This window comes from Peromyscus californicus, unplaced genomic scaffold, assembly GCF_007827085.1.
Source record: "Peromyscus californicus insignis strain IS unplaced genomic scaffold, ASM782708v3 Scaffold_11__1_contigs__length_118956290, whole genome shotgun sequence".
Classification (NCBI taxonomy): Eukaryota; Metazoa; Chordata; class Mammalia; order Rodentia; family Cricetidae; genus Peromyscus; species Peromyscus californicus.
Genome location: NW_026294402.1, coordinates 117526931 through 117552015, shown reverse-complemented (window position 1 = coordinate 117552015; position 25085 = coordinate 117526931). Strand labels below are relative to the sequence as shown.

Sequence of the window (25085 nt, the reverse complement as noted above, 5' to 3'; positions counted from 1 at the left end):
ATCAATACCTCCTCAGTTTATTTCACCATCCGACAGGAGAAAGAGAAAGTGTACAGGTCCCAGTTTGTCAGCAACAGGGTAAGAATTATTCAACGAAGACAAGATGTAGTAGATCACAGGGTCTCATGTAGAAGGGCAAGTGTTCATAGGCAGAGAACTGTTCAAAATGATGAGAAAAGTGAAGTTAGGCAAAAGGCAATAAAAGTTAAAGACCGTGAAGAACACAGCAGGTCTAGTTTCAGAACACGCAATGAACAGTATAAAATCCACTCTACTTTCTTCTCGCTCAACTCTCTAAATAGGAGCAAAATAACCGGAAGGCAGGGTCAAGCAGAGTCTGGTCCCGAGAAAAAGAATACGGGAAGGTCCCTTGGTTCAGTTAGCTGCTCTTGCTGAACTTAGTAACGTAGTAACAGTGATGCGGTGGCTGGCATATAGCCAATACTCAGAACTACAGAATAGCAACCAAGATTGTTTTAGGGTACGACTAAGGTTTCATTCATCTTTTTCTCCAGGTCTGGGCAACAGGCCCCAGCCCACATCTCTGTATTTAAGCTGCCTGGGTCACACCATCCTTCCGATGCTGACGCTGAGTCATACACACCATCGCTTGCAGGGCTTATATGAGCTGGAGTCAGCTTTTTGTGCTAATTTCGGGTATCTGTTTTTCAGCATGTTAATCATTCTGAAAATGAAATCTACTGTATAAACTTGAAAGGCTAAATTGAGGGAAAGGGTGTAAGAATAACAGCACCTCTGCCAGGACTGTGCACTACCGGTATAACTGTACAGTTTCAAAGATGGTAAAGAGAGTAGGGAACTGCACCATCAAGAGGGACTGAGACACAAAACCATGTATCAGGAATAAACAGGAATTTTCCAATCTACTGGACACAAAACTCTGTAGGTAACCTTAGCACACCTCAAATCTAACGCACTAATTTCCTCTCACTGTGCTCCCTTTGAGACTGACTGTTGAATAGTTAAACAAACAGAAGATATGATCTTGCATCCTACATCCTTTAATTAATAAAAGTTGGACTATAGAGCTACTTTGAGGATTTGACCAGAAGGAAATCTAACTATTGCTACCCTGTGCTTGATTGGATGGGAAGTTGCCTCAAGATGTCTTAGAATTCCCAGGCATTCTGAAGATAGGACTGGAAAAGCCAGAGGAGAGAAAGATAAGGCTGTGGGGTCAGTAGGGCACTAAGGCTATCCGGAGAAAAAGTCCCCAGAGCGCAAGCTCAGGCAAGCATTGAAAAGTGTGAAAAGGCTAGGCTTTTCCCAAGGGTGCTATGACCCTTTGACTCACCAGTCATCTACTGGTCTGGTGCCTTTGAGCAATGGTCATAAGGCTGTTGATCATTAACTACAGTGTGGTTAGGAATAATAAATATTTTAAAAATTTATTTATTTATTAATTAAAAACTCAAGAGGCAAATGAAAGAAATGTTTAAACTGAAAACAAACCAAAAAATCAAGGGTCTACCTGACCTCAGAGACAGAGGCCTTACTGTGACAAAGGCTGACATCATAACAGGGGAAAAAAAAAAAAGACATATGACTACATAAAACTTTTTGTGCTTCAAAAAAATAACAAAAGTGAAATATAAATGATAAGTCACCTTGCAATACAACTGCTGGTGTGTGCATTCTCCTCTTCTCCCACATGCACACTTGAAGCTCTACGGCCCTAGAGAACAGGGTTCATTACACTTGCCTGTGAGTGACATACACTAGAGAGCTTAGGAAATGTTATCTTCAGGGTTGAGTTGAACATGGTCATGATTTTAGCTAATATAAGTGCACTTAGAGATGGTGCAAGGTGAGTCCACTGCACATCACAACCTTCATCCTTCCACCTGATCATTCTTTTAAGACTCCATATTTTACGAGTTGGAGAAATGGATCAGCAGTTAAGTGCACTGACTGCTCTTCCAGAGGACCTGGGTTCAATTCCTAGCACCCACATGACAGATCACAACCATCCATAACTCCAGTTCTAGGGGCTCAGACACCCTCTTTTGGCCTTTATGGGCACCAGGCATGCACATGGTACACAGATATACATGCAAGTGAACACTCAAATACATAAAATTACACATATATACAAGGCCTCACTGTTATGTAGTTCCAGCTGTCCTAAAACCTAAGTAGACCAGACTAGCCTGGAACTCACAGAGGTCTGCCTATCTCTGCCTCCTGTAGATGAATTTCTAAGCGGCCTTATTAAATAAAAAACACGGAGCCAAATATAGGAGTAAAAGCCTTAGATCAGGGAACTAGGAAAAGCCACCAGCTAACCTTACCTCACCATGCTGCAGCTTCCAAAGTGTGTTACTTCCTGTCTACCCGCACCTTTATTGCCTTGCTGTTCTGCCCTCTCATTATCTCTTAGCCCAGCTACCTCACTTCCTTCTCACTGCCTGTCTGTACAGACCTCCAGGTCTCTATGGTTGGTACTGGGATTAAAGGCGTGTGTCACCACGCTTGGCTCTGTTCCCTAGTGTGGCCTTGAACACATACAGACCCTGCCTGCCAAGTGACCGGATTAAAGGCATGTGCTACCACTGCCTGACTTTTGTGTTTATTTAAAATGGCTTGCTATTTCCTCTGATCTCCAGGCAAACTTTATTATCAACATACAAATAAAATATCACCACAGCCTCCCAAGTACTGGGATTAAAAGCATGCACCACCAGGCCAGGCGGCAATAATTTTTAAAAGACTCCATATTCTAAATAAATATGACAATGTATTTGTGTACTAACAACCATATCTCAGCATAACCATCCACATCCCCTAGAAACTGACCAGTCACACTGCTCACAGACTGTCAGGATGCTGGGAACGGGAAAGGACACACTAGCATACCAGACGTTTTCTGCTTGTGTTTGTGTTTTCAGACAGGGTCTTATTAGGTAGCCGAGGATGACCTCGAACTCACAGTAATCTTGAATCCTGGAAACTGCTCCACATTTCATGTGGTGGGACTACCGCATCTAGCTCTGAGACTTATATCCAAATGGACAGATAGGGAAACTGGACCTCACAGAGCACTAGGATTCAAATCTAAGTCCCATGGCACCCAAGTCTGAGTTCCTTCATATCATTCTTTCCCATCACCCAAACTCTATCCCTCAAGGTCCAGAGGTTTCCCCCCTCTCGTTTCTGTGTTTTCTCTTACCTGATAATATCCTCAAAAAAGTCTCCCTGTCTGCTAGACATAGTGGTGCAAGTATATAATCCCAGCACTTGGGGGGCATGGTGGAGACAGGAGGATCAGAGTTCAAGGCTAGTCTTGGCTACATAGCAATTTTGAGGGTGGCCTGGGGTATCTGAGGCTTTATCTCAAAACAGAAAAAAAAATGAAGGGGGAAGAATTGAAGGGAGGAGAAAGGAAAGGACTCCTTTCCATCCTGATCCCCATTTTCTCTGGTAGGCAAGATTCCTGTCCCTAGACTAACACCACAGACTGACTGGCTATGGCTTATTTGGGAGAAAAGAGAGTAACTCACCCTCACCATCGTGCACAGTAGCTTCACTCCAAAGGATCTGCCCAGCAGAAATTCTGCCTGATTGCCTCCTCGGGTTAAGTGCAGAAGTTCATGACAGGCTCTGAATCACTGTACACAGATACAATGAAAGAGTTCTCTGAGACCTCAACTCCAAGTGTTCACTCGAGGTAGTGTCCCATCTTTTGTTAACTTCCTGGCCTGTAGAACTGAACAATAGCACCATCATCCTCATTTGAAAGATGAAGAAATGAGGATCAAGCCTTCTGTGTCTGAAAGAAATCCTTATTCTAAAACATCCAATCTACTCCCTTTCACCTGTTCTGTGGATACCCAAGACTCTCCATATTCTTTACTTGCAAAAAGCACTCCAACTGAGAATTCCACGAAGTCTAAAGTTTGCACCAGATGGAAGAAGGGCTAGTAAATTGGCTGTTAAGTGTCTTTAAGGAGACTAGGGTCGAGGCCTGCAGAGATAGCTCAGTGGTTAAGAGTTCATACTGTTCTTCCAGAAGACCCGAGTTCACATCAGGTGGCTCACAACTACCTGAACTCCAACCTTCCTCTAGACTTTGTAGGCACCCGCACTTACATACACCACCCCCACATCATACACACAAACAGATCTGAGAGAGAGACAAGCTTATAGGCTGGTGAGACGGCTCAGTGTGTGAAAGTACCTGCCAAGCTAGTCTGAAATTCTCCACAAAGTTGTCCTCTAACTTCTACATGTGCGCACACACACACACACACACACACACACACACACACCCCTAACAAAATAATTTAAGAAGAGAGACTGACTAGAAGAGGGGTGATACCTTAGCTTAGCAGGTGACCTTAGTCCACATACCTTAGTTCACATACCTAAATATGACCTTAGTTGAATCACTTCCCACAGTGGAAGGAGAGACGTCCTCTGATCCTCACACTAGGCTGTGACATGAGTGTTGGCACCTACACACACACATTACACAATAATAATATTAATTTAAAAGAGAAAAAAGACTAGTAGCTGGGCATGGTGGCCACACATGCTTTTAATCCCAGCACTTGAGAGGCAGGCGGATCTGTGTGAGTTCAAGGCCAACCTGGACGACAGAGCAAGTTTCAAGTCAGCCAGGGTTATATAGTGAGATCCTATCTCAAATGATAACAATAGTAACAACAACAATAATAAATATTAAACATGAAACCTTAAGTGGATGCTATATGTTTTCCTGATTATTCATTTCTTAATTTTGTTAGGCCTCGGAATAATATGCTTTTTCCCTTCTGATGCGCAGGGCAGGGTCAGCCTCTAAGCTTACTCCATATCTTCCCTTTCAGACAGACTATCTGCCTTGTACACACTATATCCCCCGCAGTCCAGCAAACTCGTAAGCGATGGATGGTGTTTGTTGGGTGCAAACATAAATGAATGAATATTCTTGAGCAAGCTTACCCACTTCTCCCGACCCCAGTGTCCTCACTGGTGACACAGCTGGGTTTGGACTGGCAAAGGCAGCCAAACACTCCGTGGTTAGGTAGTCCTGGGAGAGCCTGGAGCGACCTGAACCCGGATAGCCTTGGCGAGTCCCGTCACTCTTCCAACATGAAGAGGAGATGCTGGACAAAGGCAGGCACCCCCGGGATCTAGGGAGGCAGCATGCACCTCGCTCCTGGAGCCCGGCGTTCAGATGGCTGCCGCGGAGCCCTCACTGAACCACACACAGTCCTCGGAACAAAGCCGGCGAACTGCAGCTGTGATTTGTTCCCCTTCCTTGCGCCTGCGGCCCTTCTAGGCACTGGGAGGTCTCCGCATCTCGGTACCCCGGGCTGAATCGTCCAGCCGACCCGCCCCTCCGTCCCTTAGGCCCTTCTAGGCAACCGGAGGTCTCGGCATCTCTGTGCCCCAGAGCTGATCTGCAGGTGCCCTGGCCTCCAGACATCACTATTATTGGATGACAGGACGGACTTGGAGAGTTCAACCAATGACAAGCGATCCTGTGGAACCTGGGCAAGGCCTCAGTTAGCAGGAACAGAAACCAGTTACCTGGTCAGCGAGGCCTCTGCCTAATACTGAGGCTCTCAAAAGTAATAAAAGTCCTCTTCCAGAGACAACCCCAGCCTCACAGCCAAGATCAGCTACTTTTTATTGCAGCATGTAAAAATATGTATTGGTAGGTGACTGCTCTGTCGCTGTTCTAAGAACTGAACATACAGTAGTAAAGAAAATGAGATCCCCTGTCCTGTATGCTGTGTCCAAGTAAAAGGAGTCGAAAAGAAATACCCAGTAGCTACTAGCTAGTGACTCAAAAGTGGAGGATGGGGGAGGCTGTTTGCATAGACGAAGCACATTTAGGAAGCGATGAAAACATGTAGACATCTGGGAGAAATGTGTTCCTGATGGAACATTAGGAGCAAAAGTCTTGAGTCAGGAATTAGTAGGACAGGTAAGGAGGCTGTGGTAAGGACCTGCCCTAAATAGTGCAGGAAGCGAGCTGTTAGGAACCTGGGACCAAAGACAGACATGAGCTTTCTTTTGTTGTTTGTTTTGTTTTCTGTCACATGGTCCAATATCTGTTGCCCATGAGATATTAAATGAGCCAAGAAACCTGTTCCTATAAATTCTGTGACTTCTCTGCTCTGTCTGGGGGTATTCTAAAATAACCTTGTGTAAATGCTCAGCTCTTTGACTTTTAAAGTTAGTACTGAACAGGCTAAGAGAGGGTCAAGGACAAACACAGATTTATTAAGAAGGTATTACAGTTTATGCAATAGTAAATGATGACGGCAACTACAGGGGTAGTAGCTGGTAAGAATGGGGACTACACATATTTTGAAGGAATGACCAGAGTGATTTACTAGTGAATAATAATGAATACTAATGAATAATGAATACATTGGTCACTGTTGCTCAAATCTGGAATGTCTTGCAGAGGCTCATCTATTAAAAACTTACATCTTTTTTCCTTTGGATCCCTGTTCTTGTGCCAGTTGTGTGATGTAATTTTCCAGGGGAGATGTAAACAATTTCTCTTCCCTCCATATAGGATACCACCAACAGACCAAAGAATTACAGAAACATACATAAGACTCCTTACAGGAACTTGGGCCACTCAAGGGCGTCACTGGAACCCACATTTCAGCATGGGTGTGTGTTCACAAATATTGATCCCTAGAGTTTCTGCACTACTTGCATCATGACTGGTCAGAGAGTCTCTTTTCTCCAGCAATTCTTTTAATCATTAATTTTTTTTTTTTTGGTTTTTTCGAGACAGGGTTTCTCTGTGTAGCTTTGCGCCTTTTCCTGGAACTCACTTGGTAGCCCAGGCTGGCCTCGAACTCACAGAGATCCGCCTGGCTCTGCCTCCCGAGTGCTGGGATTAAAGGCGTGCGCCACCACCGCCACATCATGACTGCAGTTTCCCCTCCCTCCTCTCCTCCCATTCCTTCCTCCCACCTATTCTTAGGATTTTTATAAACTTGGGGAGGGGTGTTATGAATTTTCTAGGTTTCAGGATCTTCCTAAGCCCTGTAAGATTAAAAAATCTCTCTCTCTCTCTCTCTCTCTCTCTCTCTCTCTCTCTCTCTCACACACACACACACACACACACACACACACACACACACATGTTGGTGCCCATGGAGGCCCAAAGAGGGCATCAGATCTCTGGAGTTACAGGTGGTTGTGAATCTCTCAACATGGTGCTATGAACCTAATTTTGATCCCCTGCAAAGGCTTATAACTGCTATCTACCTCTCCAGAAATACTTTAAGTTTTGTTTACTTCCTGAGCCTTATGAGTTTAACTTCCCTTGTATCAGTAGCTTTCCTACTTCCTCTAGGTGGAAATACATCAATTCAGAGAAAATGGCTACACAACTTGAGGACACTCATTGTGTGGCTGCCTGGTTAAAAACTGGGCAGCATTGGTTTGGTTTGCCTTTGCTTTTGTTCATTGCTGAGGCAACCTAATGCTGACTGGAAAAGTTTCACTGTGACTTCTTCCTGGTATCAGAATATGCTCTAGACTTTCCAAGGCTGCAACAGATGTGCAGTCACTGCAATAGTTCTGGCATCCTCTGCTCTAGAGGTGCAGAATGTACACCCTCAAGGAGGAATATAGCATTTTCCAATCTCTAAAACTAGAAATAGAATAATGTATAGGCAGAAATTTTTGTCTTGCCAGCAACTCCCAAATACCCAGCAGCCACTTCCCAAATAATTGACTTGGAGGCTTAATATTACTTATAAATTTTTGGCCAATGGCTCAGGCTTATTACTAGCTAGCTCTTACGTTTAAATTAACCTATATTTCTTATCTATGTTTTACCATGTGTCTCATGACTTTACCTGTGTTCTAATACATCTTGCTTCCTTGGTGGCTGGCTGGTGGCTGCCAGACTCCGCCTTTCCTCTTCCCAGAATTCCCCTAGTCTTGTGCTCAATCTCTTCCTGCACAGTCATTGGCCAATCAGCTTTATTATTAACAATGAGCATAATCCATATCAATAATGCATTCAGTCTCATGGCTGGATACATATAAATGTGTCCCATGGTCCAAATGCATCCCATTCAGCTATGGTCCACACTTTATTTAGCCTAGGGTAAATATATTTTGTCCTGGTGTTACTCTGTCTACTGACCTTTTTACCCAATCCTTGAGTGACTGCTGGTCCTTGGAACTCTATCCATCATCCATATAGCACCCTGTTAGGAAACTGAACATCTCACTTATGCAATATCTATACAGAAGGCAAGGCAACTAGAAATATTTTGGGAAAGAACTTTATTGGCTACTATCATCATGTGATGCCAGCTATACACTCACTCATTCCTAAAACCTTTTTAAGTCTATGGAATTGGTTACCAAGGAGAGAAACATTGTAGTTTTAGTGAATTGGCAATCGTAATCAGGCATCATTTTAGGAATACCCACCACTGAGAAAAAGGAATGGACCATTATATATTTGTCTTCTACTGTGTTTTGGAGCAAAACATTTGTATGCCTTAAAAGATAATCTGCCCCTCACTCTGCTGGGCATCCTGTAAAGTAGCACTATGCATCTATTAGTGGGGGATTGGTTTGATCCAATGAAGAATAAATCTACCATGCTCCTTCGTGAATTGAGTACTTAAACAATGAGGTGCTTCCGAGTCATTGGGCATTATAACAACACCCTTTACCACATGGAGTAAATGCTTCTATAGGGCTCTATCAGGACAGAGCATGATATAAGAGGTAGGTATATGGTATGTTTTGTTTAATAGAGCCACTGTATGGGTATTAACAATAAATCTAAAATTTACTCCTAATCATTAGAACTTTTCATGAACACATGCTTTCTGATACTGATATTTTTTTTGGGGGAGGGTTGGTTTTGAGACAGGGTCTCTACATAATCCTAGCTGTCCTGCAACTCACTATGTAGGCTGGCCTCGAACTCACAGAAATCTGACTGCCTCTGCCTCCCAAGTGCTAGGATTAAATGCATGCATCCACCACAACCAGCTTGGAAAAAGCCATCTCCCAAAGTAGGTCAGAATATTATTTTATTTTTAATTATGTGTTATGTATGTCTGTGTGCAGTTGAGTAAATGTGAGTTCAGGAGACCAGAAGAAGGCACTGGGTCTCCTGGAGCTGGAGTGACAGGTAGTTGGCTTGTGAGAAACCTGTTGTGGGTTCTAGGAACTGAACTTGGGCCTTTACTGTGGCAGTTCAAGCCCCTCACCACTGAGGCACTTCTTTAGCCCCTCATAGGTCAGAATTTATCTCATGATTTCTGTCAGGCTGTTGTCAAACACCTTTAATTCCAACATTTGGGAGGTGGGGGGGAGGAGCAGATGGATCTCTGTGAGTTCAAGGTCAACCTGGTCTATATTGTGAGTTCCAGGATAGCCAGAGCTAAAAGTGAGACCCAGCATTAAAACAAAACAACAACAACAAACCCAAAACAAAACAAACACCCTCAAAATAAACCAACAAAAACAAAATAATAAAATAATTCTGGTGCTGCTGCTGATGTTGATGATGATATGTGAAACTAGAGAGATGGCTTAGCAGTTAACAGCACTGGTTGCTCTTTAAGAAGACTCGGGTTCAATCCCAAGCATGGTGGCCCATAGCCATCTATTACTCTTGTTCTTGGAGATCTGGTGTCCTTTTCTGGCCTCTTCAGGCACCAAGCACACATGTGGTGCACAGACATACATGCAGGCAAAACATCCATACATATAAAAGTAAATTATAACTACATGACTTTCTTTAATATGTTGCAGAATATAGCTGTGTATGTTGTCTCCATGTACCACAGGCAAATGGTTCAGTGTATACCTCCTACCCTTTACCATCATGTTTGACCACCAGAACTATATCCCATGTTTGAATTCTGATTTCAAGTAAACTGGGAAAAGCAGAGGCAGGAGAATCTCTGTGAGTTTGAGGCCAGCCTTGTCTACAAAGTGAGTTCCAGGACAGCCAAAGCTAATAAACTCTGTCTCGAACAACCAAGGGGAGAGGGAATAGGTAAATTGGGTGGTGGATGTGGTAGCTGAGAACACTTTGTCCCCAGCTGGTGGTGCTGCTTGGGAAGGCTGTAGAACCTTTAAGAGGCAGAGCTTTGCTGGAGACTGAGATTTATAGCCTCACCCCATTTCATGTTCTTTCTGCTTTGTGTTTTATACGTAATCATCCAGCTTTTTGCTAGAGCCACAATGCCTAATTCTTTTCTTTTCCTTTTTTTTTGTTTGTTTTTCAAGACATAGTTTCCCTGTGTAGCTCTGGCTGTCATAGAACTAGCTCTCTGTAGAACAGGCTGGCCTCTAACTCAGAGAGATCCACCTGCCTTAGCCTCACAAGTGCTGGGATTAAGGGCGTGCACCACCACAGCAACAGAAAAGTAACTAATACAGGGGCCAACAAGATGGCCCAGTGGGTAAACACACTTTCTGAGCAAGCTTGGTGACCTGAGTTCAACCCCTGGAACTCACATAAAGGTGGAAGGAGAAACCAACTCCACAAAAAAGCTGTTCTTTGATCTCTATACACATGCTGTGACACACACTTTAACACACACACACACACACACACACACACACACACACACACACACACGAGACAGAGAGTGGGGGCAATGGGGATGGGACAGTTTATAAAAATTAAACTGAAGATCACTGAAATGGCTTGGCAGGTAAAAGCATTTGTTACCAAGCCAGACAACCTGACTTCTGACTTTGACCTATGGGATTTACTTAGTGGAGAGAACCAACTCCCACAAATTGTCCTGTAACCTCCATGAGCACATGTACATGAAATGGAGATGCAAAAAAAAAAAAATGCCTAAGTAAAGTAGAAGTTCTATGAAGTTGTTTTTTTCATGCTCTCTCCTCCCCTTTGAAGACAGTGATTCAACACAGACGGCCTGGAACTTGCTATGTAGTCCAAACTGACCTTGAACTTACAAAGATCTATTTCTGAGAGATTCCCAAGTGCTAGACCTACAGGCATGTACCACCACACCCAGATGAAGACCCTTTTTCTACATTATGGATTCCTTGTGGGGCCCATAACTCTATGTTAGAATAGAAAACTTGCCCACTTTTTCCTCAGAATATTTCCCCGAAATGTGTGCACAACGGGCCTGGAGAGACGGTTCAATAGGCAAGGTACTTGCCACACATGCATGAGGATCTGAGTTCAAATCTCCAGCATACACACAGAAATTCATGGTAGTGTATGTCAGTGACCCCGGTGCAGCCATGGACATCAACAAACCTTTGTAGTTTTCTGACTGTGATCTATCTCAACCTGCTCACTGAAGAGGCAGAATGGAGTTAGCAAATCCTTGTACTGCACAATGCACATTTAAGTGGACATGACTGCACAACTGAATAGATAACAAAAATTTGCTGTGTTTCTCACTCTCTGTCACACACACAATTATTTTTTTAAGGACAATAAACTAGTAGTTATGATATAGTAATGAGTATATTGCATGTGATACTGGAGATGCACTCCCAACCTTAAAAGCTGAGGGGAGATGGGGGTTTGTCTATAATTTAAGGATTATTTGAGGGAGATTTTAAAAATTATTTACGGGCTGGAGAGATGGCTCAGGGATTAAGAGCACTGACTGTTCTTCCAGAGGTCCTGAGTTCAATTCCCAGCACCCACATGGTGGCTCACAACCATCTGTAACGAGATCTGGTGCCCTCTTCTGGCCTGCAGACATACATGCTGTATACATAATAAATAAACAAATCTTTAAAAAAAAAATTATTTACATACTGAACAATCCAATTAAAAAATGGGCTAAAGAGTGAAACAGAGAATTCTCAAAAGAAGAATCTCAAATGACTGAAAGACATTTAAAGAAATGCTCAACATCCTTAATCATCAGAGAAATGCAAATCAAAACGACTCTGAGATACCACCTTACACCTGTCAGAATGGCTAAGATCAAAAACACTAATGACAGTCAATGTTGGAGAGGATGGGGAGCAAAAGGAACACTCCTCCACTGTTGGTGGGAACGCAAACTTGTACAACCACTGTGGAAATCAATATGGTGGTTTCTCAGAAAATTGGGAATCAATCTACCTCAAGACCCAGCCATACCACTCTTGGGCATATACCCAAGGAATGCTCAATCATACCACAAAGATACATGCTCAACTATGTTCATAGCAGCAGCAGCAGCAGCACTATTCGTAATAGCCAGAACCTGGAAACAACCTAGATGCCCGTTAACTGAAGAATGGATTAAGAAAATGTGGTGCATATACACAATGGAGTACTACTCAGCAGAGAAAAACAATGACAGCATGAAATTTGCAGGCAAATGGATGGAACTAGAAAATATCATTCTGAGTGAGGTAACCCAAACCCAGAAGGACAAACATGGTATATACTCACTCATAAGTGGATTCTAGATATAAAGCAAAGAACAACCCACAGGACCAGGGAGGCTATATAGCGGGGGAGGGGGGGGGGGGGACGGACGGACACACACTAGGATGACTGTGGCTTATAATAAGTTTTGGTTTTACTCAATTACTGGGCAAGCCTCAATGAAACATTTCACTATTAGGATAAGAATTTATAGTGTATTAAGCTGATAATAGAAAAATAAATAAATTAATTAAAAAATTATTTACTTAGCAATTAATATAATTAACTATCTATATATGAAAAAATATATGCCCACAAAGAGGCTACATATTGGTATGAAAGTATATAAATACTTACAAGGGAATTTAACAGTTGTACCATATAGCAACTAACTCAAAGCATGTTTGAGATCAGATCAACAGAGGTTTAAGAGGGAAAGCATTGGGGGGGGGGGGGGGAAGTCCTGGGGCTGGAGAGATGGCTCAGAGGTTAGGAATATATACTATTCTTGCAGAAGACCCAAATTCAATTCCCAGCACCCATGTCAGTTACCCCACGATCACCAGTTCTAAGGGGATCAGTGCCCTCTGCTGGCCTCTAAAAGCACTGCACTCACATGTACAATCATACACAAATACACATAAATTAACAAGTAAAAGGAAAACATTTCTAGGGAGGGAACTTAAATGATAAGAAGTTATATATTGGACTAACTTTAAAAAACAAATGTGAAGGCTGGAGAGATGGCTCAGAGGTTAAGAGCACTGGCTGTTCTTCCAGAGGTCCTGAGTTCAATTCCCAGCACCCACATGGTGGCTCACAACCATCTGTAATGAGATCTGGCGCCCTCTTCTGGCCTGCAGGGATACGTGCAGACAGAACACTATACATAATAAATAAATCTAAAAAAAATTTTTTTTATAAACAATACTAACTCAGAATTCTTTGTTCTCTATCTCAGGGAACCATGCCTTAAGGTATTGTCTGAAGCAGACTTGAGGGCTTCTCCACATTGTGAGTTCGCTGATGGTGATTAAAAGTGGAACGCTGACTAAAGGCTTTCCCACATTCAATACATTCATAAGGCTTCTCACCAGTGTGAACTCTCTGGTGCACAATAAGCTGTGAACTGTCACTGAAGGCTTTCCCACAGTCTTTACATTTATAGGGCTTTTCACCAGTATGGGTTCTTTGATGAACCATAAGGCTAGAACTGTAACTGAAGACCTTCCCACACTCATTACATTCATAAGGTTTCTCACCAGTATGGATTCTCTGATGTATAATGAGGTGAGAGTTTTGATTGAAGGATTTTCCACACTCGATGCATTTATAGGGCTTTTCTCCAGTGTGAAGTCTCTGGTGCCGAATAAGGCATTTACTTAAACTGAATTTCTTGCCACACTCACTACATTCAAAAGGCTTCTCTCCAGTATGAATTCGTTCATGGTCAATGAGCTGAGAGTTCTGATTGAAGGCTTTCCCACATTCACTGCATTTGTATGGTTTTTCCCCCGTGTGGAGACTCTGGTGTCGAATAAGACATTTATTGTGACTAAAGGCCTTGCCACACTCAATACACTCATAAGGCTTCTCCCCAGTGTGGATTCTCTGGTGGTCAATAAGATTTCTGTCGGAACAAAATGTTTTCCCACACTCATTATTACACTCATAGGGCTCCTTACCAGTGTGAAGGACCTGATGTCGGACAAGACTTTTACTCCGAATGAAGGCCTCCCCACACTTATTGCACTCACAAGGTTTCACCCCAGTTTGGGTTCTCTTGTGGTCAGTGAGCTGGGAATTCTGAGTGGAAGCTTTTGCACATTCATTACATTTATAAGGTTTCTCCCCATCATGAAGTCTCTGGTGTTGAATAAGACTGGAACTGTGATGATAAGTCTTCCCACACTCACTACATTCAAAAGGTTTATCCTCTGTGTGTGTTCTGAGCTGAACAATTAGCTGAGGTGTCTGTCGGAAGGTCTTCCCACACTCATTACATTCATAGGGTTTCTCTCGAGGGTGGATTCTCTGGTGTCCAAGGAGTGCGCTCTGGTTGAAAACTTTGTCACATTCATCACATTTATAGAACTTTTGACTCTTTGCTTCTTGCTGATGCTCAACAGAACTAGAGGAAAGATCTGGATGTTCCTCTACATCGTTGCATTCCTCACTTCTGTCTTTTGTGGAGTTGCTCTTATCTTTCTTTTCCAGCTCACGCCCTCCTCCCACCCGTGCTAAAGGGTCTCCACAGCCACCTCCAGACTCTGGCTCTGCCAAGGCTACTCCAGAGAGTCCCCCTGAGGATGTGTCAAATGAACCTGACCCTTTAGAAATGTCATGCTTTGGAGTGTATGTAGAACTTTCCATCCTGTTCTTATGTGTTGCTAAAAGAAAGAAGAAAACAACTTTTACTTTTTTTTCCTTTGTAGCTGAAAAAAAAGTCATATTAAGGAATGAGACAACATATTTCAAAGTAGAGAGAAAATAGTTTCCTTTCTTCTTCAAGAATATTAAAACACAGAGGGATAATGGTCCATAGAGAATAGGGAGTAAAGGCAGGAAGCTTGAGCTAGTACAGCCTAGTAGGAGAAAGACCGGAAAGTAAGAGCTAAATTGTGCAGCACAATGTTGCATCATTTTCCAGTCATTGTGATACTGTCTTCTTAGTAAATGGTTAAATTAGGTTCCTCTCCACTGTGACATTGTACAGTTCCACATGTCTCCAAAACTATGTTGGGCGATGTGTGGTAGTGCCTTTAACCTCAGCTCTTGGGAGGTAGAGGAAGGTAGATCTCTGTAAGATCAAGGTCAGGCTGGTCTACATAGAGTTCCAGGCCAGACAGAGATACACAGTAAGACCTGTGGGGGGGGGTGTTGTTTGAAGAAGGGAGGGAAGGTTGGCAAGAAAGAAAGAAGGCAAAGGTGTCAGTGAGCTGATGAGAATTTCCATTGTGACAGTGTGATGAGAGTTCAAATTGATCTCATGTGATACATGTCAATGGGAACAAGTATGTAGGTTTAGAACAGTGTTTGAAGGGGATAGCAGAGCTGGGGTCTGGGCAAAGCTAGTTCTATATATCTATAAAAATTAAAAGAAGCATCAGTGATTTGAAATATAAATTAAAGCATGTCTTTGTGGTCTTGTCTCTAAAATAATAAAGAAATTAAATAGTTAAACACTGGTCTGCAGTTTTGGAAATTCAAATGCAAAATCTAGGGAAAGGTACTGTAGTCATTCATGGTTATCAACAAATACCAAAATGTTGGTTCCTTTAAATCATGTTGCAATGAGGCCAAGGCCAACACAAATGAAATTAGCAAATGAAACTTCAAAACATTTAGGTTAGTAACTGATGTCCATCCTCTGTTAAGTTGGCTACTGTCCGGAGTTTGCTAATCACAGGATGGGGCTCAGGCCTTGCAGAGGAATCTCACAGAACTACACTGAAGTAACCCTGAACATGCCCCCAAGAGGTAACAGGTGATTAGAGCTGGCCAGGTGCCAGAAAAACCCATGTCTAGCTTATCTGTAGCTTGTCACCAGCATCTGTTGTAGCCTGGGCCAGTGACTTCCAAAACACAAAGGAGACTAAACACTGTGTTGGCCAGAATCCACTCTAGGGAAATCCTGACCCCAAAACAGAGTAAGATCTAAAGCTAGATGGTCCATGGAGCCAGGCAAAGTCGCAGTGAGCAGTCAGGAGGAAAGGACTGAAGACAGAACTGAGAAGAAGCTATGGTTTCAGGATTTAAGAATGAGCATCACTGGAAGGGAAATCACAGAAAGCAAATGCCCCGAGAGCAGACGCATTAGTCACAGGGGACACTGGTGTAAAACTCACGTGCTGCATGGCTGATCTCCCAGACTGCCTTTTCCCAGCTCATAATCGGATTGCTTTGTTCTGGGTGCCCATTCTTGTAATCTCTCAAACACAAAGATCTTTACTTCCAAAACCTAAGGGACTCTTACTTATTTCTAAGAAAACCCAAGTTAGCTCCCTACTGTTAATCAGTCATTAAATAAAGAAAATGGTGATCACTGTTAAACTGGGTTAGGGTGTAGGGAAGTTCATTATCCACATCTACTTTATGTTTGCAAATATTCATAGTAAAAAGTTAAAACAAATCAAATCAAAAGAATACAGTGAGTATGATGTACAGAGGACAGACTTCTGGTTACCAGGGATGAGAATCATTACCCGGTGAAGCCATGCCATGCTCATTTTTCTCTGTCATGTTCTGGTACAAGGCATTCTGATTGAGTGCCAGGCTTTTCCATGGTTTTTGCACACAGTCCTTATTTGCTGTAATCTCCTGGAATGACAAGCTTCTATTGTTCAGAAACAGTCTCAGCCAGAAGAGCAGAGTTCTCAGGAGTACAAAAGTAATAGAGTACAAAAGGGTAGTGAAAAAGAGCTGGGTCGACACATAAAAAAGAACAAAATAGGGCTAAATGGAACCCATTACACCAGGGGCAGGGACCTAGCTCCAAGGGAAGCATTGGGCAGGAGAACCAGAGGAGCCTCCTCAGATTGTCTAGAGGTAAGTTCCACCTACTGCCCCACCACCCGACATGAAATCAAGAAAAACAGAGCCACACTCACCTGAGGCCTGACCATCCTAAGCACAGTAGTCGCTCTAGAGTTCCCCACAGTAGCCTGGCCCCTGGCGTTGCCCACTTCAAGAAAAGCAGGACCTGGGGTGAAAGGGGAACTCATGGGTCAAGCCCTGCTCTCAGCTCTGTAAGGTCTATGTGCCCAAAGAGGTGGGAATTGTGAGCATCCAGGAAGCTCCACATACACTGACTCTTAGCTTCTTCCAGAGACCTCTATGTGCTGGGAATCCTAAGTGTGCTGGGAATGTTCTTCAGAGAGCACAACAGGTGATATATGGTCAAACTGAGAACTGGAAGTTCCTTTCAGGTCTCTCTCCAGCCTGTCTGAAGCTCTACTTCTGACTACATTCTCTCTGCCTTAATTTCCTTACCACTTCCAAGACTGATTTACCCTCCTGCCTTAAAAAAAAATCTAATTTATTCTACGTGTATGGGTGTTTTGTCTGTGCACCATCTGTGTGCCTGGTGTGGAGGCCAGGTGTTGGATCCTACGGAACTGGAGTTATAGGTAGTGAAGAGCAACCATGTAGGTGCTGGAAATTGAACCTGGAAAAGCAGGTCTTTAGCCAGTTCCCTGTCATCTGGGACTGCTGGAAGCCCAGCTCTGTGGTTCCTTCTCCCTCTATCAGTGATTCTTCTTACTTTCATGGTTTTAATCATACAGTCCTCACTGCTCTCTCAGACCTGTCACATAGCTGCAAGCTGGACAGTGTTCCTTGAAACAGCAAGTTCAGTTTCTTCTTTTGTTGTTGTTTTGTTTTGTTTTAATAATTTATGTTCAGTAGTGTTTTGCCACAAGTATGTCTGTGTGAGATTGTCAGAATCCCTAGGACTGGAGTTACAGACAGGTGTGAGCTGCCATGTGGATGCTGGGAATTGAACCCAAGTCCTCTAGAGGAACAGCTAGTGCTCTTAACTACTGAGCCATCTCTCCAGCCCCATGTTTCATCTTGTTTTTTAAGACAAGATTTCACTAAGTAGCCTGGCTGGCCTGGAGCTTGCTCTGTAAGTCAGACTGGCTTCAAACTCAGAGATCTTCCTGCTTCTGCCTCATAAGTGCTTGGATTAAAGGCGGATACCATTGCACCCTACCTCCATCCTCCACTTTTTAACTATTAAATCTCTTGCTAGTTCCTCTAGTGCTCTCTACCTACTCTGCCTCATAATGCACTTATCCAATAATCCCCTTTTACAATGCCAGTATTGTGACTGGGGGCAGATACCATCCATGTGTATCTTTTGTTTGTGGTAGTTGGTTTTGGGGGTTTTGTTTGACACAGGGTATTAATCTGAAGCACAGGCTAGCTCGGAAAACTTACTAAGTAGTCCAGGCTGGCCTTCAACTTTCAAAAATTCTCTTGTCTTAGCTTTCCAAGTATTGGAATGACAGGTATGATCCACCATGCCCAGCTTCACCCAAATGTATCTTATGAGTTTGCTTCTGTTTATGTGTATGACCGACTCCCTGCCACCTAGATAAGAACTCTTAAAAATAATCATAGTGTATTGCATGTCTCTGGTCCTCAGTGGTGTTTCCAATGAAATGCTTGAGGAAAACTTGATACATGTATGATAAGAGAATAGACAAAAAGGTCAGATACAGCCACTAAGGAAGGAGGCCAGCTATAAGGGTAAAATCTGGGATTTCAGTGGGGTACAAGTTGGGCTGATGAAAGAAACTGACTCCAGGGGGTAGACGCAAGAATGACTTGAGGACAGAAGTGGAAAGACAAGTACCAAAGTGTCCATGAGGGTCATAAGGAGGATCCAAGTGGAATTCAGGGGCTGAGCCCTGACAGGAGGTTGAGGTAGGCGATTGTTCTATTGCATTCAGAGATATCATCTTCTTTAAATGCATATCCTGTTCTTGTACTGGAGGTAAAACCTAGAGATAAGGAAACAGAACTGGGTTCAAAAGTGCATTCTTGAAGGTAGAGAACCCAAACCTCTAAGATAACCCATACAGGAAAAAAGCCAAGGAAATGAAGAACCAGGCTATCTTTCCAGCACTACCAATAGAGTCAACTGGCTAACAGCAAAGCTTGCAATCTTCTCTGCCATCCCTCTCTTAACCCTACTGGTAGGAGCTTGAAGAACAGATTCTATAGCCAGTTCCACTGTGCCAGATCTTTGGGTACACATTTGCTTAAGAACTATGTGAAGCTTTCAAGACAGCCCAGATGGTAAATACTGTTAAGCCTGAGGACCTGAGTAAAGACCAATTTTCAAGTTGTCCACTGGATAGTCTTTTGTGTGTCTATATGTGGGTGGGCACATATGTGTGCAGGTGCACATGCACAAGTGTGCAGAAGCTGGAGGACAACGTCAGCTGTCTTTTTTGCTCAATAACAACCCATTTTTATGTATGTGTATACATATGATCATGTATAAGAATTATGACATGTTGTAAAACCTGCCTTCTAAGAATCATAGAGCTAAATAGCCAACTTAGACTTACTTATGCCTACTTCAGACTCCCTAGGGCTCATAGACCAGGAACCTAGTGTGGTAGTTTGAAAGAAAATGGCCCTCAAAAAGAGTGGCACTACTAGGAGGTGTGGCTTTGTTGCAGTGGGTGTGGCCTTGGTGGAGGAAGTATGTCACTGTGAAGGCGGGCTTTGAGGTCTCATATATGTTCAAGCTACACCCAGTGTCTCAGACCACTTCCTGTTGACTGTGAGTCAAGATGTAAGAACCCTCAGCTCCTTCTCTAACACCATGTCTGCCTGCATGCTGCCTCGCTTTCCGCAATGATGATAACGAACTAAACCTCTGAAATTGTGAGTCACTACAATTAAATATTTTCTTTTATAAGAGTTGCCTGGGTTGGGGATTTAGCTCAGTGGTAGAGCGCTTGCCTAGCAAGCACAAGGCCCTGAGTTCAGTCCTCAGCTCAAAAAAAAAAAAAAAAAAAAAAAAGAGTTGCCATGGTCATGATGTCTCTTCACAGCAATAGAAAGAAACCCTAAGAGACCTAGCCTAACCACTGATTTCCAGGTCACGGAAATCCTGTCTCAAAAACCAAGGTGGCCATACACATCCGTGTTCAAGCAGGAAAGCGGAAGCAGTAGGAGATGTCTCTAATGAGGTTTATTGCTTATAAATAGTCAATGTAGTGGTTGAAGGAAACCATATGCCCAAGTCCTGGGTAAAGTACTAGAACTTTAGCGGGTTTTAACTGACAGTGGATCACAAAGTTAGATTACTACAGTGTATTAAATTATATCTTCTGCCCATACCCACAGCTACATTACTAAAGAGCATTTATCCGCACTTACAAGAACCAACCAGGACACTGGGGAGATGGTCCAGTCAACACAGTGTTTTCTGTGCAGTCATGACAACCTAGGTTGGGATTCCCAGAACCAGCGTAAAAAAAGTTGGGCATGATAGCACATGCTTGTAATCCCAACCCCAGAAAGGCATTTACAGTCATACCCCTAGACTCATAGGCCAGGAAGCTGGCCTAACTACTGATTCCCAGGTCAGAGAGATCTTGCCTCAAAAACCAAGGTGACCAGCACCTGAGGAACAACACCTGAAGTTGTTCTCTAGCCTACACACACACACACACACACACACACACACACACACACACACACACCCCTGCACATGCACCTCCCCTCCAAATAAACACACATATGTATGTACATAGCAGCACATGCACCTCTCCTCCACATAAACACACACATACTAACCTGATTCAGAGTTTGGCTAGTATGGTGGTTGGAATAAGAATAGACCCCATAGGCTCATAGCTTTGAATGCTTACTCACCAGGGAGTGGCATCATTTGAAAGAATTAGAAGGATTAGGAGGTATCACCTTATTAGGCGAAGTGTGTCACAGGAAGTGGGCTTTAAGATGCCAAGCCCAGTCTCTGTCTCTGTCTTGCCTGCCTATAGATCCATATGTTGCCTTGGTCATGGTATCTCTTCACAGCAATAGAACAGTGACTAAGTCTAAGTTGGTACCAGGGACTCAGGTATTGCTGTGACAGGCTTGACCATGCTATTTGTTGGAGGAATATGGAAGACTTTGGAACTCTGGACTAGAAAAGTAGTTGGATGCTTTAAGTGAGGATTAATGGGCCATCCTAGCAGGAGCACGGAAGACAGTGCTGAGGGCAATTTCAATTGTAGGGCCCCACCTCAAGACATTTCAGAGAAAGAAGTGTGTTGCAGTCAACAAGACTGAAAGAAGTGGAGATCTGAAGAGCGCTTTGACATTAGACATGGAGATACAGAACCTGGTTTTCGGTCTTGCTTTGGTCCAGTATTTCCTCACTATGCTCCCTTTCCCCACTTTTGGAACTGCAGTGTCTATCCTGTGCCATTATATGCTGGAAGTATGTGATCTGCTTTTTGATTTTGATTTTACGGGGGGAAGGGGGTGGTATAGTTAAGAGATTGCCATGAGTCTCAGAAGAGACTTTCAACTTTTTAACATTGTTGAGACTGTGATAGACATGGTAGTTTGAATAAGAATAGGTCATAGATTTGAATGGTTAGTCATTGGGGAGTGACACTATTTAAAAGGATTAGAAGGTATGGCCTTGTTAGAAAAAATATCACTGGGGATGGGCTTTGAGGTTTCCCAGTCTCCCCACTACTTCCCCAAACTCAGACTGTAGAGCTCTCAGCTACTTCTCCAGCACCAGATATGTCTGTCTGCCACCATGCTCCCTGACATGATAATGGACTAATCTCTGAAACCATAAGCAAGCGCATGACTGAATGCTTTTATAAGAGGGCTTTGGTCTTGGTGTCTCTTCAGCACAAAAGAACAGTGACGAAGACAGTTGGATTTATATTTTTGCTTACGGCATGCAGCACAGAACTATTTCCCATCTATCAGTGGTGCAGATTTGGGAATCCTAAAGGCAAACAAGCCTAAAGTGTGGGGAATGAAGGATGCCTCTTTCCAGGCTAGTCCAAGTCTAGAGAAGAGTTCTAGAAGCATCTAGAACATCTACAACAGCTTGTAGACTTGACTGCTTACCTCCCCTGACCCACTAAGGTTTCTCTGGAAATCCTCCACCACAGCCACAGCCTCCTCGCCAGTTTCAGGGTGACGGAGCTGTACCCACATCTGGATCTCCCTGGGCAGGATGCTTAGGAACTGCTCCAGCACCAGCAGCTCTAGGATCTGTTCCTTGCTGTGGACCTCTGGCATCAGCCACCAGTGGCAGAGCTCCCTGAGCCGGCTCAGTGCCTCCTGAGGCCCAGACATCTCGTGGTAACATAACTGCCTGAAGTGTAGCCGGAAGATTTCACAGACAGGAGGGTAGTTCTTCTGGAAGCTGCAGCTCTGTCTCCAGGTCTGGCTTCCTGGTTCCTGCTTCACAGTCAAGCTCCCCTCCTGCTTCTGATACTCAGCTGTCCTGGGGATAAGACCTAATGTTCCCCTGCCTTCCATGGTCATTGTGATCCCCAAAAGAAGCTAGTTCCAGCTACAGCAGGCACACTGAAAATGAGTCTCTGATTCAAATTGCAGGAGCTGTTTTTCAGAGTCAAGAAAGGAAGTGCAGAAGTGTCACCTACAGAAACATAAAGAGAACAATCAGAGTCCTGGAGTACTCAGCCCTTGGCTGGTGAGAGATTCTGCAGCTAAAAACAAAGCTGTAGGGGGAAAAGTACAAATAGAGAAATCACTCCAAGTGACTTCCCTTCTCAAACTTTTAGACTCAAACTAAATATCTATGTTTAGCACTCTTACCTTTTTGTTGTTTTTGAAACAAGATTTCTCTGTGTAGCTTTGGAACCTGTCCTGGGACTCGCTCTGTAGACTAGGCTGACCTTGAACTCACAGAGATCCTAATGCCTCTGCTTCTGGAGTGCTGGGATTAAAGGTGTGCGCCACCACTGCCCAGCTTGCATTCATAGCTTTTTACACACACCTCCAACTATTCTCCCCAAGTACCCAAATTAAAAGGATAGCAACAGCCTCCAATGTAGGGTATGCAAGAAAATAGGTTGTTAAAGAATTACTAAATTATTTAACTCCAATCTAATATGTTCTGTAGTATACACTGAAATTCAAATCATATATATTGTTAATTTTTGAATAAACATGCTGGGAGTGGAGGCTCAAAAGTCTTCAACTTGTAAAGATACAAGTTTGGGACTAACACTCTATAAAATACACACACACACACTTTTCCTGTTTGCACTTTTCCCCTTCTTTTTCTTGATTTCTGACAAACTCATTCATCTGTCACTTCTTTTGAAGGCAGTTTTCCTGGTTGCCCCAGGTGGAAAACAGCGGGTTTCTTTTCCTTGCTGTACCTCATACTGTAACACTGTACTTGCACTGGTTTAGGCAGAACTCAGTCATGGCCTCCAAACTTTTGGAGGGCCACTCAAAAGGGAGGAACTAGATAGAGTAAGAACTTTGGAGATCTCTTCTACTTAACTCAAGCCTTTCTGGTCTGTCCAGGCACACCAGTAGTGTCGCTTCCGTAACCCCACCGACCATTTTCTGGAAGTCAGTCCTCTGCTGGATCATTTCTCTTAACGCAACTCTGCAGTTTACACAGATGTGGGCTCCATTTCCTGGGAAGACTCAAAAGGCAGGACTGGCTTCCAGACGTGCACATGTGTATATGTGTTACACAGGGACAGAGATATGGTAAACCAGTGTGGTTAACTCAGCTGGCAAAGTCTGGGGATAATGTTTTCCCGTTTATGCATGCCATTTGAAAATCAGCTCCTCGGGGATAACTAGGAGGTATGCTGTGGTTCCAGATACCAGGCACTGGAGACCCCAGAGTTAGACATTTTCCTCTGAGCCTGTTTTTTGTTGTAGTTGCCCTTTTTTTTGGTTTTCCAAGACATGGTTTCTGTGTGCTGTGTGTAGCCTTGACTGCCCTGCCTCTGCCTTGTGAGTGCTGGGATTAAAGTACTCCACCACTGCCGGCTGACCCTGTTTCTGTTTCTGTTTTTGTTTTTTAAAGACTAATCTGTGAACTCTCTGAGAGCACACACGTGAAGCTCAGGACACTTCCCCACTGACTTTAATGTCCTTAATGCTCAACAGAAGGCTTTGCCGCACCATTCCAGAGAATAGCGTACCGGCCTCGGTGGCACCGCTCACCTGGAGGGTCTGCCCGGTGCAGCACTGACGCACAGGCTCCAACCCGAGCCGACCTCGCGGAACGAGGACGAAGCGACTCCGCCTCGGACACGCACCCCAGCACCGGCCGGCGTCGCGCCCGAGTGCTGGCCGCACCTCCCTTCCCGGCACGACCTGCAGGCGTGACGGCTCACCGGCCCCCAGCACCACCAGGACCCTAAGAAATGACAACAGCAGCACCGGAAGCGTGAGAGCGTCATTTCCGGTATCTCCTGGATTCCGGAAGTGTCGGTTGCCAAGGCGAGCAAGAGATTGGACATCTGAGGCTCAAGCGGGCGTTGCCCTCTAATTCGGGGCATTCAGAATCCAGGGACCTCACTATTGACACAAAAAGACCAAATACAACTAAAGCAAAATCCGTTCTTTCCACCTATCAGACTTTGACAACTAGGAGCCTGACCTGATGATGCCCTCTGCAATTAGAGCTCAATTCCTATTTATCCCTGGCACCTCACCACAAACTGCTTGTCTCAGGAAGGATAAATAGTGTTACAAAGTTTGCTAACTAACAAGATAGCAAAACTCATCTGCTATAAAAGGGTGTATCTCTCTCAGAGGACGATTCCCCAAGAATTCAAACTGTTGTGATTCTACCAGTCCCACAACATATACTCGTTATTGAAACTTCTCTAACTATTATAGTTTGCTAAACAGTTTTACTTTTGTGCTTGGGGTTTATCAAATCCATATTTATGGATCCAAATACCACAATCCGTGGGCCTGTTTTTTTGTGTGTAAGGTGGGATGCCTACTGCTTCCTTTTTTGACTCACACATTGGTCATTACACACAATGTAATGCACCAGGCCTTTAGCTTAGTAGTGTCTATGTTGACAGCCGTTGCTCAGACACACAAGCCCCACAGTTTGCATTTTTGCGATGGGAAACAGATTCAGATGGAGTGTGTCTCTCCAGGAGTGGCAGAGCTGTAGTGTGAG

At 43.7% G+C, this 25085-nt stretch overlaps 1 protein-coding gene across 16 annotated transcripts; it reads right to left on the bottom strand.

Moving 5' to 3' along the window:
* Positions 1–24338, bottom strand: Zkscan7 (zinc finger with KRAB and SCAN domains 7). 16 transcript variants are annotated; one of them, XR_008215242.1, is made up of 10 exons: positions 24110–24338; positions 22016–22553; positions 18753–18900; positions 17005–17096; positions 16600–16714; positions 4963–14784; positions 4386–4475; positions 3522–3727; positions 1629–1696; positions 1–157 (listed from the first exon to the last, which is right to left on the bottom strand). XR_008215242.1 is itself a non-coding variant. In XM_052725420.1 (7 exons), exons 2-7 carry the CDS (start codon positions 22436–22438, stop codon positions 144–146), a joined length of 1920 nt encoding a protein of 639 aa, XP_052581380.1. In that variant the 5' UTR covers positions 22439–22553; positions 24110–24338; the 3' UTR covers positions 1–143. The 16 variants fall into 16 exon arrangements, 1 of the variants encoding a protein (XP_052581380.1); XR_008215239.1 differs by lacking the exon at positions 1629–1696 and having other exon boundaries at positions 3522–3629; positions 4372–4475; XR_008215226.1 differs by lacking the exon at positions 1629–1696.
* Between the last annotated feature and the right edge of the window lie 747 nt (positions 24339–25085).

Coding starts and splice junctions, on each gene's coding strand:
- Zkscan7 (XM_052725420.1), bottom strand. CDS start 22,438: ATGACCATGGAAGGCAGGGGAACATTAGGTCTTATCCCCAGGACAGCT. Junction 17,097..18,752: donor TGACCCTCATGGACACTTTG/GTACTTGTCTTT, acceptor CTTTCACCCCAG/GTCCTGCTTTTCTTGAAGTG. Junction 14,785..16,599: donor GCATGGCATGGCTTCACCGG/GTAATGATTCTC, acceptor TCTTTCTTTTAG/CAACACATAAGAACAGGATG.